At 40.5% G+C, this 20,274-nt stretch overlaps 1 protein-coding gene across 46 annotated transcripts in view; it reads right to left on the reverse strand.

Annotated features, from left to right (window-relative positions):
- The window catches only part of DAB1 (DAB adaptor protein 1), a 1,332,660-nt gene that overhangs the window by 301,328 nt on the left and 1,011,058 nt on the right, over positions 1-20,274 (reverse strand). For all 46 annotated transcript variants that reach the window (XR_015160070.1, XR_015160089.1, XR_015160096.1 and 43 more), the window contains one exon: positions 7,016-7,218. Coding sequence is in view for 17 of the 46 variants with exons in the window: in XM_086390205.1 (XP_086246331.1) it covers positions 7,016-7,082 (67 nt within the window). In the remaining 29 variants the exon portion in view is untranslated. The remainder of the gene's footprint in view (positions 1-7,015; positions 7,219-20,274) is intronic.

The raw sequence follows: 20,274 nt of genomic DNA on the forward strand, positions 1-20,274 counted from the left end.
TGTTAATGCTGGGACCCACTCCTCTACCACAGTCTTCTACTGGGTGTCCTAAGGCCGGGCTCACCACAAACTGTCGGCTGATCCTCTCCCTTTCAGGGCAGATAATGAACCTGAGAGTGTACACTCCTTCTCTCTGGTCCTCCATGAAATCCCACTCCCAGAAGAGGCACCTCTGACTAGCTGTGTGTGTAGTGACACAATGCAACAAAAATGACATGAAGGAAACAACTTTATTCCTCACTACTTTCATCCCCTCCTTATCTGAACTATGAACACTCTAGTTGCATCTCATACACAGCCTGTCTATAAACGCATTTGTGGTGAAATATGCTCCAGTGTGACTTGTTTGTGAATCTGTCTGACTTACTTTCAACAGCCTGGGTCAAAGAACTAGGGTGACAGGTTTGTGAAGAATTATTAATGGCCTCTTAACATTCTTTATGCCGCTCTTTGTCACAGCACATGTCTCACATGTCAGGTGCTTTTTTTTTTTTTAAGGAAGCAAAATGTCTGCCCCACCAACCATCTAAATCTTGCCAAGAAAAGAAAAACGTTTCCATTCTGTAATACCAGGTAGTAAAATGAGAAATATACTTATGATAGAATGTCAACTGACAAAGCAGCATGTAAAATCATATGAACAGCATAATCTCAAGTACATATATTACCCAGGAAAGTCAGTTCAGAAGGAAGTAACTTAGAATGTTAATAAGTTATTTTTAATTTTTAGGATTATGCATGCCTACCTTGTCTTTTCTAGTTTTCAGTAATAGGCATCTATAATTTTTAAAAAGTCTTATGAAACTATTAAAAAAGAAAAAAGTATTTATTGTTCATAAAGAAGTCTAAAATTATTGTGTTTCCTTACCACCAATATCATTATGTAAGGTTATTAAATTTGACCTATGTCAGGCACAAAGATTGTTCAAGAAAAGAAAAATATATACCAACCTCGCTGCTGAATATAAATAACAAAATATTAAGTAAAACATCAAACTAAAACCATAGGATTTATAAAATATCATAAACAGAAATGTAGAAACTCTATCAGTGAAACCCATGACATTACTGATTTTAAACTAAAAGAAAAAATACATGTATAATCATTGAAATAAATTTAGAAAAAGCATCATAAAATTCAACATGAAAATTCAAGATTTAAAAAATAATTCCTAGAAATGATAAATGAAGGGGAACTAATAATGAATGTTTAAAAAACTTAAATATCACACTTACAGGTAATTTAAGGCATTTCCATTAATTTAAGAAAAAGTTAAGAATACCTACTGTCTACTAAATATCATATTAATGATTCTTTACAACCTCCCCCCTGACTGTAGCCCACCAGGCTCCTCTGTCCATGGAATTCTCCAGGCAAGAATAATAGACTGGGTTGCTAATCCCTTCTCCAGGGGATCTTCCCAACCCAAGGACTGAACCCAGGTCTCCTGCATTGCAGGCATATTCTCTATCATCTGAGTTACCAGGAAAGTGTGTTGTACTAACAGGCTGAGACAATGTAATAAAATAAGAAAAAGAACAAATATTTAAAGACTGGGGAGAAGCCTGAAACTTACTTATAAGGTTATATATTGCTTCATTAGAAAATCAAAGAGGAGTCATAGAAAAATATTACTAAAAGAGTTTAGTAACACTCTTATATTCAAGATTCAAGACCCATGAATATATAAACTACTTACTTCCTTTTAAAGTTCTACTTATTTTGGCCCAGCTAACAACATTTGTTTAATGGAATACTTATACAATCCCATAGCCGAAACTAAAGAACAGGAAATGAATTAATCCTATTACCAGCACATTCTTGTTCTCTCTTTTTAATGTATATGTGTGCTTTCCTTGTGCCTTGGTCCAGACAAGGGTATCAAGAATAAAAACTGCTGTGGCAGGAGTGAACGTCGACATTCTAGCAATCAGCGAACTAAAATGGACTGGAATGTGTGAATTTAACTCAGATGACCATTATATCTACTACTGCGCGCAGGAATCCCTTAGAAGAAATGGAGTAGCCATCATGGTCAACAAAAGAGTCTGAAATGCAGTACTTGGATGCAATCTCAAAAATGATCTCTATTCGTTTCCTAGGCAAACCATTCAATATCATGGAAATCCAAGTCTATGCCCCAACCAGTAATGCTGAAGAAGCTGAAGTTGAATGGTTCTATGAAGACCTACAAGACCTTTTATAACTAACACCCAAAAAAGATGTCCTTTTCATTATAGAGGACTGGAATGCAAAAGTAGGAAGTCAAGAAACACCTGGAGTAATAGGCAAATTTGGCCTTGGAATACGGAATGAAGTAGGGCAAAAGTTAATAGAGTTTCACCAAGAGAATGCACTGGTCATAGCAAACACCCTCTTCCAACAACACAAGAGAAGACTCTACACATGGACATCACCAGATGGTCAACACCAAAATCAGACTGATTATATTCTTTGCAGCCACAGATGGAGAAGCTCTATACAGTCAGCAAAAACAAGACCGGGAGCTGACTGTGGCTCAGATCATGAACTTCTTATTGCCAAATTCAGACTTAAATTGGAGAAAGTAGGGAAAACCACTAGACCATTCAGGTATGACCTAAGTCAAATCCCTTATGGTTATACAGTGGAAGTGAGAAATAGATTGAAGGGACTAGATCTGATAGAAAAAGTGCCTGATGAACTATGGACGGAGGTTCGTGACACTATATAGGAGACAGGGATCAAGACCATCCCCATGGAAAAGAAATGCAAAAGAGCAAAATGGCTATCTGGGGAGGCCTTACAAATAGCTGTGAAAAGAAGTGAAAAGCGAAGGAGAAAACAAAAGATATAAGCATCTGAATGCAGAGTTCCAAAGAATAGCAAGGAGAGATAAGGAAGCCTTCCTCAGTGATTAATGCAAAGAAATAGAGGAAAACAACAGAATGGGAAAGACTAGAGATCTCTTCAAGAAAATTAGAGATACCAAGGGAACATTTCATGCAAAGATGGGCTCGATAAAGGACAGAAATGGTATGGACCTAACAGAAGCAGAAGATATTAAGAAGAGGTGGCAGGAATACACAGAGGAACTGTACAAAAAAGATCTTCACAATCCAGATAATCACGATGGTGTGATCACTCACCTAGAGCCAGACATCCTGGAATGTGAAGTCAAGTGGGCCTTAGAAAGCATCACTACGAACAAAGCTAGTGGAGCGATGGAATTCCACTCGAGATATTTCAAATCCTGAAACATGTTGCTGTGAAAGTACTGCACTCAATATGCCAGCAAATTTGGAAAACTCAGCAGTGGCCACAGGATTGGAAAAGGTCAGTTTTCATTCCAATCCCAAAGAAAGGCAATGCCAAAGAATGCTCAAACTACTGCACAATTGCACTCATCTCACACTCTAGTAAGGTAATACGCAAAATTCTCCAACCCAGCCTTCAGCAATATGTGAACCGTGAACTTCCAAGATGTTCAAGCTGGTTTTAGAAAAGGCAGAGGAACCAGAGATCAAATTGCCAACATCCACTGGATCATCGAAAAAGCAAGAGAGTTCCAGAAAAACATCTATTTCTGCTTTATTGACTATGTCAAAGCCTTTGACTGTGTGGATCACAATAAACTGTGGAAAATTCTGAAAGAAATGGGAATACCAGACCACCTGACCTACCTGTTGATAAACCTATATGCAGGTCAGGAAGCAACAGTTAGAACTGGACATGGAACAACAGATTGGTTCCAAATAGGAAAAGGAGTACGTCAAGGCTGTATATTGTCACCCTGTTTATTTAACTTACATGCAGAGTACATCATGATAAACACTGGGCTGGAAGAAGCACAAGCTGGATCAAGATTGCTGGGAGAAATATCAATAACCTCAAATATGCAGATGACACCGCCCTTATGGCAGAAAGTGAAGAGGAACTCAAAAGCCTCTTGATGAAAGTGAAAGAGGAGAGTGAAAAAGTTCGCTTTAAGTGCAACATTCAGAAAACGAAGATCATGGCATCTGGTCCCATCACTTCATGGGAAATAGATGGGGAAACCGTGGAAACAGTGTCAGACTTTATTTTCTGGGGCTCCCAAATCACTGCAGATGGTGATTGCAGCCATGAAATTAAAAGGCGCTTACTCTTTGGAAGGAAAGTTATGACCAACCTAGATGGCATATTAAAAAGCAGAGACATTACTTTGCCAACAAAGGTCCACCTAGTCAAGGCTATGGTTTTTCCTGTGGTCATGTATGGATGTGAGAGTTGGACTGTGAAGAAAGCTGAGCACCAAAGAATTGATGCTTTTGAACTGTGGTGTTGGAGAAGACTCTTGAGAGTCCCTTGGACTGCAAGGAGATCCAACCAGTCCATTCTAAAGGAGATCAGTCCTGGGTGTTCTTTGGAAGGAATGATGCTAAAGCTGAAACTCCAGTACTTCGGCCACCTCATGTGAAGAGTTGACTCATAGGAAAAGATTCTGATGCTGGGAGGGATTGGGGGCAGGAGGAAAAGGGGATGACAAAGGATGAGATGGCTGGATGGCATCACCGACTCGACAAATGTGAGTTTGAGTGAACTCCGGGAGTTGGTGATGTACAGGGAGGCCTGGTGTGCTGCCGTTCATGGGGTCGCAAAAAGTCGGACACAACTGAGCGACTGAACTGAACTGAACACTGTTGAATAATTACAAATAATTGTAAAATCTTGTTCTGGACAAATCATCTATATACTTTTTAAGATCGCCTTGGGTAAGAGAAAACAATGTGATGATTCTGATAAAGATGAGAAAGAAGAGGAGGATGGAATGGAAAAGGCAGAAGAGAAATAGGGAAAAGAAGGGAGAGGTGGGAAAGATGGAGAAAGATGACAGGGAAAGAAGAAGATGAGAAGGAGGAGGAGAAGAGGAGGGGGAAACGGGAAGAAGAGAAGAAGATTCCAGATAAACTTTTTTGCGTTTTTAACATATGCCAAGTTCTATATTCAGTGTTTTATTTGCCTTATTTCAATTTATCTTCCTAGTGAGCCTTTGAGCTTTGTAATATTACATCTTCATTTTAAGGGAAAGGAAACTGAGTCTCAGAGAGGTGAAGTCACATGCTAAGATCACACAGTTTGGAAGTAATACAGCAGAATCTGAATCCAGCTCTGCCTGCCCAGACTTCACAGTATTGGCCACTCACTAGAGGATACTCCTTGCACAGGTACTCTGTTGACTTTAGACCTACTAAAGATGTGAAGATAAGGAGGAGTTCAAAAGGTCACCTTCACAGTCCCATTCCAAATCTTCAACTAAGCCAATGTTCTCTAAAACCTGAATCCTCTTTTTAGAATGCTGCAGGTTTTGTGTATTTAAATTAAGAATGAAAAGATATGCATTAAGTACAATTCTAATGCATTAAACATTCAAGAGCATAAGTTTAGTGGAAAGGTTAAATTTGAAGCAAAAATATAACTTGTCAGTTTCCAGTGAAAAAGCATTTGAATTCTAGTACATACCGGGCTCTGCAATAATTTTTTTTCCATGTAGCAGTTCTCCTAGGACCTGTTCTCTCACTTGCTTTCCTTCTATTATTCTTATACTCTCATGCATAAAAAGCAAGGCTTATATTAGGTTTTAAAGGATAAAATAGACTTCTTCCAAAATACCTGTGTTTAAAATAAACATCTAAAGCAAAATTTATAGTCCTTCTTAGGGTTCTGACTGTCCAAGAACTGCATATGCATTACATTTATGTCCTTTGCTTCCTACGGAGCATCAGACAATGCCATCAGAAAACATGACTGGGCAGGCATGGCTATGCCTCAGACAAATCACTGCCTATACAAAGCAACCAACGACAGCTTGTTTGCAGTCCCATACTGACAGATTTTAAGACTTGAAAGAGAGTTCTATTAATCCTCTTCCACGCAGTCTTAAAAGACAAGGGAGGAAAAGAGAAGACAGAAAACACACATCACACCACAGACACACACACATATACACCAAGCAACAAGTTGCCTACATCCTATTATAACAATAGACATGGTCATAAAGCCATAGGAACAAATCCTCCAAAAATCATGAACAAGCAATAGAATCATTTTGTTTTCATACTACGCATGCCAGTCTTCTCTACCAGATACCTGTGAGCCTCCCCTATGTCAGACACTTTTCAATTGTTGGGAGTTAAAAGGGTGAACAAGAGATCCAGCTCTGAAGGACTATATAGCACAGCTCTCCAATGAAAATACAGGGTGTTTTTAATAAAGTGTGATACTAATAAAATGCTGGTGAAACAAACAAAAGAAGTAACCCAATTTGGGGAGTAAGGAAAGGCCCTTCAGGAGCCCTACTAAGCTCAACCCTGAAAAATAAGTAGGAGAAGGTCAGTCTAAGAAAAAGTGGAGAGCAACAAAAGGATTTGGGGCTTAACTGCTAGCCCAGGTGCTCTCAAAATCTGGTCTCTGAACTACCAGCATCTGCATTACTTGAGAACTTGTTATAAATGTATCTTGGGCTCTACCCTAGACATAGTGAACCAAACACTCCAGGAACGAGACTCAACAGTCTGTGTTTTAACAAATCTTCTAGGTCATGCTTGCATGCCTGGAGTTTGAGAATCACTGGTATTGGGCTGGTCAAAAAGTTTGTTCATTGCGGAAGATTTACAGAAAAATTCTGAACAAACTTTTTGACAAACCTAATATATTCAAAGGTGAACTAAAGACACAGAATGCCTGGAAAGCAAACAGGGTTGGGTGGGGATGTGGTGCAGATTTAGGCAGTGATATTGCTAGAGGGATGGACAGAGAGGTAGAAGCCAGGTTAAGAATGGCCTTGTATATTATGAATTTTTTTTTTTTTGGATTTTACCCAGAGAAGGATGAGCCATTAAAACATGATACTGTGAATACAAAAGACACCAAATAATGCTGGTGATTGTAAAACTATATGCAATCACAAAGATAGCACCAAATCCTATTCCAAAGACCGAAAACCCACTGCTGCACAATAAGTAGCCATTTGGAAAGGAACAGATTGAGCCCTACCTTTCTTTCTGGAGTCTTTCTTGGCGCTGGTTTTCACAGCTACTTGAAGTTCTGTCTCAGTTGACATCCTACTAAATCCTTAGTCCACTTCACACAGATCCCGGGCCTTGGCCAGGCTCATTGAGGACTCCTCTTCAAGAAAATGACTCCTCCTTTCAGAAACGACACCCCGAATTGTACATTTCATTCACTCCTTCCGAGCGCTGCAAATCAAGAGAAGAGAACACTCAGAATAACCACCGTGGTGAAGTCAGAAATTAGAAGGGCAAAAAGGAATTGTCAAACATACAAAAACAGGAAAACCTTGGTCTCCATGTATAAACTGCCCACATGGTTTCATTAAGCCATTGACAGGGCTCACACGCTCTCAAGGAAAGAGCTTGAGAGGCCTTATTTGCAAAACTCAAATAGAAAACACATAACAGATCTTTAAAACACCGGACTTTCAAGAAAAGCAAAACTCAATGCTTTATTTTCCATGTTTCTTATTGTCAAGCACGGAAAACCACCCAGAAAATGCAGGACAGGCGTTATTTCCTGAGCAGCTCCGTGGAGGCATTTCCAACAATAAGGCACCCATCCATCAGGCGAGCTTGACCAGAGCCTTGGCAGCTGAAGCAGATCATAGGGAAGTGACCTGTGGTCTGTCCCTCACGAGCAGGCATCAGAAGGGACATGCAGTTGACATACAATTGGGCTTCAAGGGTAAGGTGACAAATGGGGCTGAGAAACTTTCCAGCAAGCCAATTTTTATGTCAGCTTTCCCCCCCAGCTATATGAGCAGACAAGCATTTAATGTGGGGAGGAAGAGAAAAGGAAAAGAAGCAGGCAGACACACATTTCATCCCTCTTTCTGTAATAAACATGCATTGCACACTACTAGATACTATTAAGCTCAGACACTGTGCTGGGAAGAGATAATAATGATAATAATACCACTTCAATTATGGCCAGTATTTACTATACATTTACTATATACTGTGCCCTCAGCTCCCGCTGCACATACATTATCTCATTTGATTTCATTTAAATTGAATGAATGTATTCCCGGTGTCAAGTCAACAATCTTTCCCAGTGACTCTCTATCTCTGATAGTTACATGTGAGAGTTCAGTTGAAAATACACATTCAGGAGTTATTCATTTTTGAAGAATATTAAGATAAAGCTACTGGAAATGGATCTTCAAACTGTGCAGCCAATTCTTAGCTCCTGCAAAATAGATCTAGAACTGTTTAATCTGAAAAGGGTGACCCGGAATGCCAGTTTCAGCTCAATAAGAATAATAACCCAAGCCCCTTAATCATGCCAATTAAAGATGTCTTAACTAGAAAATGTTTAACATAAAAGGCACACAAAAATTTAATAAGGCTTAAATATGGGGAAATTCACACCTTTATCCAAAGATATTTTATTTCCTTGTTGTTAACAAACTATTTTTTAACAAGGACAGTAGCCCTGAATGAATGTACTTACAGTATAGGACTTAAGACTGCAAATAAAGAAAATGGAATATTACTTTCCTAGAATGGGGTACATGGAAAACTACGTTGAAAATGAGCACTTTTCCCACCACTTCTGTGCCGTCTATCTGTATCATACCACTAAAGCTCTCATCTCCTTCCTAACCTCTTGCCCCCAAAAGACAACATTCCATAAGAGATGACAGAGTCACAAAATTTTGTCCTATAATGGAATACATAATTTTATTAATGATACTAGTCACTTCATTTTAACAGATATCTACTAAGAACATAAGAAGGGCCAGGTGCAAGTGCTGGCTCATTCATGTCAACAGATGGTTATACTGTACAACCATGCAACCCAAGAGTAGAGAGTCAAGGCCTGATCTCTTGTCCTCAAAGAAGCTCAGTCTAGCAGAGGTGTTAGTCGTGTAAGATACTGAAATACACATGATCAGAACAAAAACAGATTGGGGCACAAAGAAGCAAGTTTTTTTTGCTTTGTTTGAAACAGTCAATAAAGCTTCACAGACAAGAAGCTCTGCGCTGTGTGATCTTGAAGAATGATGCTTTCGTCAGGTGGAAGGCAAGGGAAAGGACCAATGGGTCCTAATGCATATATAATCAGTGAATAAATGGTTGTCTCAGGCAGAAGCATCAGCATGTCCAGGGAGGCTTTACGTTAACAACCAAATAACAAAAGGAAGCAGAAGTCTAGTAGGGAGGTGATATACTTTCCTAACTTCCCAATTTTCAATTGTGCTGTTACTTTTCTGTGGAAGTTTTCAAGTCTACCTTGACATTCTCAAGGTCCAGTTCAAAGAGGTATCTTAGGCAGAAAGAGTTTCTGATCTCTCTGTTAAATGGAACTGTAACAGGGAAGAACAAATCTGACTCCATGTTGGATCTGTTTCTTTTACTTTAACCTTTGTACTCTATTGTTTTTGCTATAAGAATGTTGTCTATAGCCTGAAATATACAGGATAGCCCATTCACAAGGCTCTGACCTTTAAAGGTGTAACATTTTTCCATTCATATAGAGATAAAAAGTTGCAAGGCAGAAAGAAACATTTGTCTTGTTGAAGGTTTAGAGGAACATTGTGACCTGACCTACATGGACAGCTGCAAGAACAAAGGATTAAAACACCCAGAGGTGTGCAACAACCAACCATATACCCTCATCTTTTAGTATAAAAGCAGCCTGAATTCTAACTCAGGTAAGATGGTTCTTTGAGAAACTAGTCCACTATCTTTTTTCTCTGCTGGCTTTCTAAATAAAGTCACTATTCCTTGCCTGGACAACTTATCTCTTGACTTATTGGGGCCTGTTGTGCAGCAGCAGTATGAGCTTTCACTGGAAACAGTGTATCTCCTTACTTATGATCTGATTCTTGGCCATCTTCATAGCCTGAGCCACTTAGGAGCAATGTGATATTAAGGAAATTACTGAACCCCTCTTCGCCTAGTTTCTCTACCTTTATAATGGAGTAACAGTATCAACTTTATTAGAGTGGCTAAGGAAATTGTGATCACACATGGAACATGCTTGGAAGAGTGTCTGACACATCTCCTGGCAGGTACTCAATAAATACTAAGCACGAATAGTTTCCTGTGTTATGAACACAGGAATACAAGATCACAACACAGACTCAGGGTCATATTGCTATCCTCTTTTTACAGAGGAGGAAACCATGGCAGGTTAAGTTTGCTTTCTAAAGACAAATTGTAGGAAATGGTAGGAGCTAAGATATTTCCATCATGCTGGGCTTGCACACAGTAGGTACCTGATCCATAAACATTGTTATGGACTGAAAAATCTGTGGGTTTTAAATCATTTCAAGCATTCTTAAAAGTCAGTGTATAAAACTGGATTAGATTTGCACCATTTTCTTCCCTTTGACTTTGTAAGCCATAATACAGCACCTCTGTCTATTCTGTGGGCATCTCCAGTGTCCGACTTGTTTAACAAAATGAGATTGTGTTCAAGTGTTATAAGCATTACTTGTGAATTCCTGAAGTACATCCCCATATCAATAAAGAAAGGAAACTAGCATCATCTTGAATAAAAATGTGCTTGAGAAAGCTTCAGTAAGAAGAGAACATTCTATGGCCAGGGCCCTGGCATTCCCTTTAATTTTCCAAAAGCCAGAGGTTGAGCAAATGCTGTGAAGTAGCTCCAAATTATTTAGGAAATTCGTTTCTTTGTAATTAAGGAGATTAAAGTCCTCTAGGCCCAGAAAACCACGTGACAACTCAAATCATTTTTCCCCAGTAAAAGCTGTGAAACCCTATCAGTTAAATTCAGGCTCGCCTAGAATTTTGAAATGCTTCAATAATGTTTCTTTGCTCCACACAATCTGCAGTAATTTAATATTCCTGAAGTGTGTCAGGTTTTTTATAATGAGCTCTTCAAATCTAAATGTGAATTATGTAACATTCCACTACAGACATTCTGTCTACTGAACTGCTTCTAAATGTAAAATCCCATGTTCAGTGATGGGGAGTAGGGAGGGGCGGGGTGCAAAAATACCAAACCACAAAGCAGAGAAAACAGATAGGCCTTTTTTAATAAAACAAAGTACAAAGGTTTGAGCAGCTACAACAGAACAAACACACACTAAAACACCTACTATAATACACATTTATGTTCACTCTCCTTCCCTCCCACCCTCATACAATCGAAATGTGAAACAGCTAAGTTTATGAGGACCCACTATTTGCCAGGAGAAGGGAATGGCAACCCACTCCAGTATTCTTGCCTGGAGAATCCCATGGACAGAGGAGCCTGGCAGGCTGCAGTCCATGGGGTCGCAAAGAGTCGGATGCAACTGAGCGACTAACACTACTATTACTACTACTACTGTTCTCCAGGTTGTCTTCTATGAACTTCTCATATATTATCTTATCCGATCCTTCAGTCACTCACTTGACAAATGAGAAAAGGGAGGCACAAGTTTAGTAGCTTGTTCACAGTCACGTGGCTAGTAGGTTGCAGAGCACAAGGCAGGGTGATGCAAGCCAATCTTCTCCCCAGTTTCACTCAAAACCCCCTTGAGGTCCATCAGCTGGAGAATGAATTAACAAAAGTCTGTCCATACAACGGAATACTATCCAAGCCCTAAAACAAAATGAAGAACTGATTCAGGCTGCAAGGTGAATGAACTCGGCAAACAACACGCCAAGTGAAAAAAGTTAAGATGAAAGGTCACTTATTGTGAAAATGGAAAATGATTCCATTTTCCTCCAGACTATCCAAAACAAATAATCCGAAGGGAGATAGAAAGCAGAGCAGGGGCTGCCAGGTGCTGGGGGAAGCAGGGAACGGGGACTGACACCTTCATGGCTACAGGGTCTCCTATGGTGGAGATGAGGTGTTTAGGAACTAGATAGCAGTAACGGTTAAACAGCATTATGAGTAAAGCAAGTGACACTGAATTATATACATTAAAATGGTGAATTTCATATTATGTGAATTTCATCTCAATTTTAAAAAGGAAAAACAGAAAGTCAAAAACAACTCTCCCAGCCAGGTGCGCCGCATCCTTATTTAAGCACTGTGTGAGATGTTAAGACACTGAAAATTCCAGTCTAAAGGGACATCCAGTTTTAAAAACCAGATGAAGAGGTAGACTTCCAAGAAGCAAGACTTCAAGTGGCAGCAATTTGATGGATTAAAAATTGTACTACTACCTGACACTTCATGATTTGGCATACCTTAATCACTTTCATATAAAGTATAAAGCACTGAAAACAGGCTATTTATCAATAAGGCACAAAGGTTTGCAACAGTACAGATAAGGAGTCTCAGTTTCCACATCAGTATAATGGGAAGACCAACACCAAGAGTGCAAGATTTGGAAAATCAATGAGATTTGGGCACTTATAAAGCCTAGCTCAATATACAGTATGCCAGTCTTTATGTAAGAAAGGAGGATACGTAAATCTGCTTATCTTTACAAAAAGAAACAGGACAAACAAACCAGAAAACAATGAAGCTGTTTCTCTCCATGGGGAGATCCTAGATGTTACAATGACAGGATGACCAGGTAGAAAGACATGGCAGAGGGTCATACTTATCAGAGTAGATTTTTCCTTAATTTCTACATGTGGAAGCATATTAATGCTTCACATCTCAGATAAAAAAATAAAATTAACAGCGATGGAAAGTGGGGGAAGGGCTAAAACTGGAAGTGAACTGAAACAAATTCAATTGTATTTCAAAGGAGCATCATAAACAGTCACTGAAGGGGTGGGAGAGAAATCATTAATATGAATAACTTACAAACACAGAATTTAACTGTTTACAACCTATCATGAGCAGGACCAGGGCAGGGAGCACCGCAAACAAACCTTGAACTCCTTTTAGTAGGCTTTTTTTGGTAGTGTTAAGGGAAAAGAAATTATGAAACTATTCCAAATGTATTATGCTGCTGCTGCTAAGTCGCTTCAGTCGTGTCCGACTCTGTGCGACCCCATGGACTGCAGCCCACCAGGCTTCTCCGTCCATGGGATTCTCCAGGCAAGAACACTGGAGTGGGTTGCCATTTCCTTCTCCAATGCATGAAAGTGGAAAGTGAAAGTGAAGTTGCTCAGTCATGTCTGATTCTTAGCGACCCCATGGACTGCAGCCTACCAGGCTCCTCCATCCCTGGGATTTTCCAGGCAACAGTACTGGAGTGGGGTGCCATTGCCTTCTCCCAAATGTATTATAGGATTGGGCAAAGAAGTAAATTCTTTAATGTTCCTGGGAGCCAAGACTCTCACTGTTCAAGAATAACCATTAAAATACGGAAAGGGGGAAGCCAGGAAAGAGCCCTGTGGGGATAATTTGGAAACTGGAGATTTCAGGGTTTAAACTCATGGTTTGTAAAATAAACATGCATCTGCATGTAGGTGTGTGTTCACGTGTTTATATGCATATATTTCCTAGCCCTGTCCACTGAACAGGTCTAGAAGCAAAGATTCCCCAGTGACAAGGTGATACCTTAATACCCAGATTTTAGTTTCTACTACAACTCTTAGTCAAAAGACCGAGAGTTTCTAGAAGTGGGCTCTTCCAGGGCTGTGACGGGCAGTTACAAGATGAACCCAACATATCCTATTGTCCCAGAAAGTCAATAAATGCTAAATCCAGGAAGCCATCCATAGGTCTTAAAAGTGTGTTCCCATTTGTTGTCTGTAGTTGCAAGCAGAAAATCTGTGATCATATAATGGAGACACTGAACAACACCTCCATCAAGTTATCAAAATTAACATTAACAGAGATGAAAAAAAACATTAACAGAGATGAGCAGATGGATATCAGGTAATATCCTGAGAAGACCACATCACTATGATGCAGTATCCTGGCCAGGAATCTAATAATAACATGCATACAAAAATGTGGAGAAAAGTCTATTCTTCAAAAATGGCAAACCAAAGACAAAGGTAGGCTGTGGAAATATTTTAGATTAAAACAACCTAAACAGGTACAACAACTAAATGAAATTAGATCCACTTTTTGGAGAGAAAATAAATGCTACAAAGGAAATCAGAGAGCCACTCGACAAATTTTAATATGGATGGCAAATTAGGTAAAAATATTCTATCAATGTTAAATTTATTTTAATTGATGTTTCCTATGGCTATATAGGGCTTCCCTGGTGGCTCAAAGGTTAAAGCGTCTGCCTGCAATGCGGGAGACCTGGGTTCAATCCCTGGGTCAAGAAGATCCCCTGGAGAAGGAAATGGCAACCCACTCCAGTATTCTTGCCTGGAGAATCCCATAGATGGAGGAGCCTGGTGGGCTACAGTCCACGGGGTCGCAAAGAGTCAGACACGACCGAGCAATTTCACTTTCATGGCTATGTAAGAGAATATACCTATTCTTAGAGAATGCATGCATGTGTATTCAGTTGCTTCAGTCATGTCCAACCCTTTGCAACCCCATGGACTGTAGCTTGCCAGGCTCCTCTCTAGATGGGAATCTCCAGACAAGCATACTAGAGTGGGTTGTCATGCCCTCATTCAGGGGATCTTCCTGACCTGGAGATCAAGCTCGCATCTGCCTGCATCACCTGCATTGCAGGTAGATGCTTTACCCACTGAACCACCTGGGAAGCCCATTCTTAGAGAATACATACCAAATATTTAGGTATAAAGGGCTAAGCTACATGCACCATCCAAATGATTCAGGAAAAACAAATCTCGGACATGTATACAGCATATGTGTATGTATATCTATGGATATACACAGAGAGAATACACAAATACTAAAGCAAATGAGATAAAACTATTAGCAGGTGAATCTAAGTAAAGGGTGTAGGGTATTTATTGTATGTTCTTACACTTTTTTCTGTAATTCTGAAATTATCTTCAAATTTAAAAAAAAAAAAAAGCCTAGCTCAGACCATAACACACCCAAGTATGTAACAAAGCCAATTCTGGCAACACCTTTCTTTTTTAAAAAAAATCTCAGACCCAATTCCGGCTCCCTGGATGGACTGCTTTCTAATTCCCAAGGCTAGTTGAGTTTAAAATTAGTTTATGGCTGTCAGTTCTTATTATAGATTTCAACTTCATCCTGTATCTGCCTGGAATGCTTGACTTGACACAAGTCTCTTGACCAAGGTTGTTTCAAGCAGGTCTCTCTCTTCCTGAGCCCTGGACCTCCCCTCCAGACTTGCCTCCATGCCAGGAATTGCCCTCTAAGACTTTTTAATCAATTAACCCCAGAAATCACCACAAGCTCCTTTTGTGACAGGCCTGGAAACAGGGACCCTTTTCTTCAGTGCTGCAATGCATGCAACTGAACATACCTCTCCTGAAACAAAAAAACACAAAGAAACTGTATGGAACTGCATGCATGTGCAGTTGGGGCACATTCTGAACCCCAAAGATACAAGGAGAACAAAAACCCAATGTTACTTTTGAGGAGCTGGGAGCAAAAAGCAGCATCCTGTGCATGCCCTCTGCATGCAACACCACCTAAGGGGTGGGCAAAACACCTAAGCCATCTACCAGCCTGACCCCTGGACACACCTCTATTCTCACTCCATATAAGGAAAAAGCTTGCCCCTCTCTGGGAGCCAGCCAGCAAGGGAACCTATTGTTTGTTCTCATTCGCCCCTGCTGCAGCAGGTGCCCCAATAAAGGATTTCTTGTCTGGCCTCTGATCAATTTCTATTGATTAAAGAGGCCAAGAACCCTGGTTGGTAGCGCTAATTATGTAGCCAGAGTCAGCCTTTGTTGGGACCATCTCCCTCTCCATCCCTGGGACTATGACTTTAAACTATCAACCCTTTTTCTGGTTTTTTTTTTTTAATGTGTCAAGGGCTAACTTATCTGATATATTCCATTTGGAAACTGCCCAAAATTTGCTCCTTCTCTATAATCCTTCTTTTCAGGGTCAAGAGAACAGGAAAGAGCAAGGTTTTGTGGAGCCCAATGGCAGTGCTTATTATTTAATTCTGCCAGGGATATCAGAAATGCAAAGCCTATAAAACTGTAGTAGGATATCTGAAGGTAGTACATCTCTCTACTGATAAAATAGCACCATCCTCACAGCCATCATTTGCTTAGACCAAACCCATCCAGAAAGATACCTACACTGACAGAACATATCCTGGGATTAAAACTCTGAAGGCCACAAAGTTGATAAATTAACAACCTCACAGCAGACCTGTTTTGCCACAACTGTACATGTCAGAAAAGGATGGGAAAATCACAGAAGTAGGAGACCTCTCTTGGCCTGAGACATCATGTTAATTGTGTTGCTTGTTGGTTATGTTCACCTGACATTATGAAAAAAAATAAAAAGAAGTCAGGGAGCTTATATAAAGTTTCATATACACTCATTCTCCAGAAAAGGATAAAATTAATGAATGAAGAAAACTGGAGTGAAGGGGAACAAAGAATTGGAAATGAAGGCAGAGGTAGAAAAAAGACTAGGACACAAAAACAATCTTCAGATTGCAGAAAATAAGCTCTAAGTTTGTTGACGCCCTAGAGGACAAAGCAAAAAAGGAAATGTGAACAGTTTACAGGTTCCACAAAGGCCATGCTCAAATAACCTGAAGCCAGAAACAAAATGAAAAGGGTCTATAGGCTTTCATAAAATCAACAGTGTATGGTCCCATGGACATGAACATCAGCACTGTCTCTCTCTTAAAAAAAAAAAAAATCCAACAGGGAATTTTCAGTGTTCCTTAACTTATGTGAAGAGTATAATACTAATGCATAATGTGCTCAGTTGCTCAGTCATGTCCGACTCTTTGTGACCCCATGGACTGTAGCTCGCCAGGCTTCTCTTTCCATGGAGAATCTCCAGGCAAGAATACTGGAGTGGGTTGCCATGACCTCCTCCAAGGGATCTTCCCAACCCAGGGATAAAACCCAGGTCTCCCGCATTGCAGGTAGATTCTTTACTGTCTGAGCCCACCATGGAAGCCCACTGGAGTGGGTAGCTTAAACCTTTCTCCAGGGGATCTTCCTGACCCAGAATTAAACTGGGATCTCCTGCCTTGCAGGCAGATTCTTTACCAGCTGAGCTACCATAGAAGCCCCTAAAGCGTAATAGCAGTAGTAGTTTTAAATACAGTCAAAACAATCTGACTCAAGTTGTTTTAAACTCTCTCTGAACAAAGCATGCTTTCTTTTAACTTGAAAAATAAACCACTGGGATCTTGCTATACAGTTATCTGGTAGTCTGACATTTCTAGGGCAGATCTAGAATAAAAAAAACTAAATGGTCCATCAGTTTACTCATCTGTAAAATGGGATAATGCTGGCTATAATTCATGGGATTAAATGAACAGGAATAAATGAAAGTTACGTGAAAGTACTTTGGGGAAAATAAAATGCTCCACTCCAGAAGACAGGTACTGCTATTACTCAGGTATCTGACATCCTTTAGTAAGGAGATGACAGGAGGAACAGAAGGTGTTTCTTTAATCAAACTCAAAGCTCACAAAAGTCAGAACCAGATTTCAGCAATATTGAAGGAATTTATGTGACAGCAACACGGCATACTTAGGAACATTTCATTTAACTAATGGATCACACAGTTTCATTGAGTCTTTACTGCACCATGAAAATTCATTACATAAACTAATAGAGGATCAGAAAAAAGTGTATAAGCTTAAAATAATTCCATTAGTGTTTTCAATACTTGGGGCCTGACTTCTAACCAACCTTCTAAAATCTTTACCTATGATTTTACAAAAATGTATCAGTAAGTGGCAGAACCTAAAGCAATAGCTGAGGGCTGGGTTGGACTCCTGCCTTACTCTCCCACTGACTGTTTATGTACTTTTAGGTACTTTAGCTATCAAACTAGTCTGAGCCTCAATTTATTCATCTGTACAATGGGCAATCCAGGGACCCCACAGTCTTCAAACTAGGGAGTAGGCAGCCCAGACAGGATTGAAAAAAAAAAAAATCCACTGAAGTGAAGACATCAATCTCTGTAATAGCTACTTACAATTATTTTAATATGAAAAGTAGATAGTTTATTCCTTTAACATGAAGATTCACAATAGCATATGTATATAAATTTTTGTATCTAAAAATTCATGTGCTGCTGCCAGGTGCAAATTTCAAATTGATTCATTAGTGGGAGAAAGAAGAAGTGATTAAAGAAACATCTACTAGCAGATGACAGGCTTCCCTGGTAGCTCAGTTGGTAAAGAATCCGCCTGCAATACAGGAGACCCTGGTTTGATCCCTGGGTTGGGAAGACCCCCTGGAGAAGGGAAAGGCTACCCATTCCAGTATTCTGGCCTGGAGAATTCCATGAACTATATGTATAGTCCATGGTGTTGAAAAGAGTCGGACACAACTGAGCAACTTTCACTTCACCAGCAGGTGACAGAGGGATACCACAATGATTGAAGAGGGGAGTGGCTGATACAGCTCAATTCTTTCAAGATGATGCTAACCTAGGAATTGCCCTGGGGCTGGAGACCAACGATGGTGGGGACAAGGGGACCAACTGGGAGACTGCTTGCATCAGTGGAGCTACTGAGTTTAAAAGCTTATGCTCTTAAATTTTTCTTTCCAAAGATACTCTAGATAAATGAATTCTCAGGAAGAAATACTAAAAGAGCAAATATCTCTAATTCCTTCAGCACATAGCCAGCAAGTTACTGGTTCTATAAACCAAATCAATTCTATATACGTTTCTAAGCACCTACTCTGTACACAGAAGACTACATGGGCAAGTTACAGAGAGAGATGAATCAAAGCCTGGTGACTGCTACACCCTCCCAGGGATAGGGACTGGCCTCAGGTGGTCTTCATACCTCTTCCCCAACGCCAGTCCTAAAACTCCACCTCCATCATCACCTAGCTTCTTAGCCAATGCCTGTCCTCATTTTGACCACACAAGCCACATGACATTGCGGGGCACAACGTCTATTTGCTCTTGGAGACTGAATGCCCTCTACTATTATCCCCATTTCCTCCATGATGTGACTGAGTAACTTGAACTATGGCCATTCCCCGGGGCCTTATAGAAAGAAAAGACAAGTATTTAATGAGGCCCTCCCAGTGAAGTGGATTTTAAATAAGCAAGCATTGCATTTGGCAGCTTCACCTACTGATGTAGCTAAAATATATACCGCTGTTATTGACTCTCCTTTGCTCGAGCTGCGTTTCATTATCTTCAAAGTTGACAGTGGGGAAGAGAACCACACAGACTAACATCTGCCAGTAGTAAGCTGGGTGAGAAAGACAGATGTCCCCAAGCTGTGCAGTACCCAGGGTGGTCCTGGGCATGGGCTCATCCCTAGATGGTCTACATCCCAGTGCCTGTTCTGACCACAGGGGGCACCTTCCCACTAGCTGCACTCAAGGGAGATCTCAGCACAGAGATGCCACCCTCTCATTAACCAGAGAGCCAAGGAATGGGCATGTTCCCTCCAACCACTGACACCCCATTTTAATTTTTCTCTCGCTTCTCAAACATCAATTTTTTCTACCTTCCTTTGGAAAAAAACTAAAGAACCCATCATTTTCCTTTGCTTCACTAACGACTTGCTAGTCCAATCTCAATTACTGTAAAATGGAATACATGGATAGCTCAAATTTTCTCTACAAAAGGATTCGCTCTCGATGGGAAGCAACCCAATTTCCACAATTATCTCGCTCACAAAACGTATCCACAACAATGATAACCGTGGGGTTGTGTTTTGCTCAAGCCATAAATGAGGACGGATGCTCTGACAAAGGAGCGTGTGTTGCCCGTTGTTTCCTGATGTGTGAATGTATTTATGTGAACCTTCTCACGGGATCTTAAAAAACTTCCATCACATTCAGCAAATACCGAGCAAACTGCAAACACGGATTCTTTACCAACTGAGCTATCAGGAAGCCTGCCATCTGCTAGTAGATATCTCCTGTCCACACAATACCCTCTTCACTGTCACACCCAGCAAATGCCTTCAACTGTCAGCTGAAGCTCCCCTCCGTGGGGAAGGCTTCCTTACCACGTTCATCCTTCCCCTGGAGCACTGGCCTCTAGTGATGAGTAAAGCAATGCAGGGCAGAGGCTCCCAAGCTTTGTTGCACGTTGAAATCATCTGAGGAGGTGGAAAGACTATTTATGTTTGGCTTCCCAGGAGGCTCAATGATAAAGAATCTGCCTGCCAATGCAGGAGACCCAGGTTCCACCCCTGGATTGGGAAGATCCCCTGGAGGAGGAAATGGCAACCCAGTCTAGTACTGGTGCCCGGGAAATCCCATAGAAGAGCCTGGCTGGCTAGAGTCCATGGGGTTGCAAAGAGTCAGACACAATTTAGCAACTGGGCACACACACCCATT

This window comes from Bos grunniens, chromosome 3 (genome assembly GCF_055505025.1).
Source record: "Bos grunniens cultivar Pamir isolate PY7600 chromosome 3, Bosgru_T2T1.0, whole genome shotgun sequence".
In the NCBI taxonomy this organism is placed as follows: domain Eukaryota; kingdom Metazoa; phylum Chordata; class Mammalia; order Artiodactyla; family Bovidae; genus Bos; species Bos grunniens.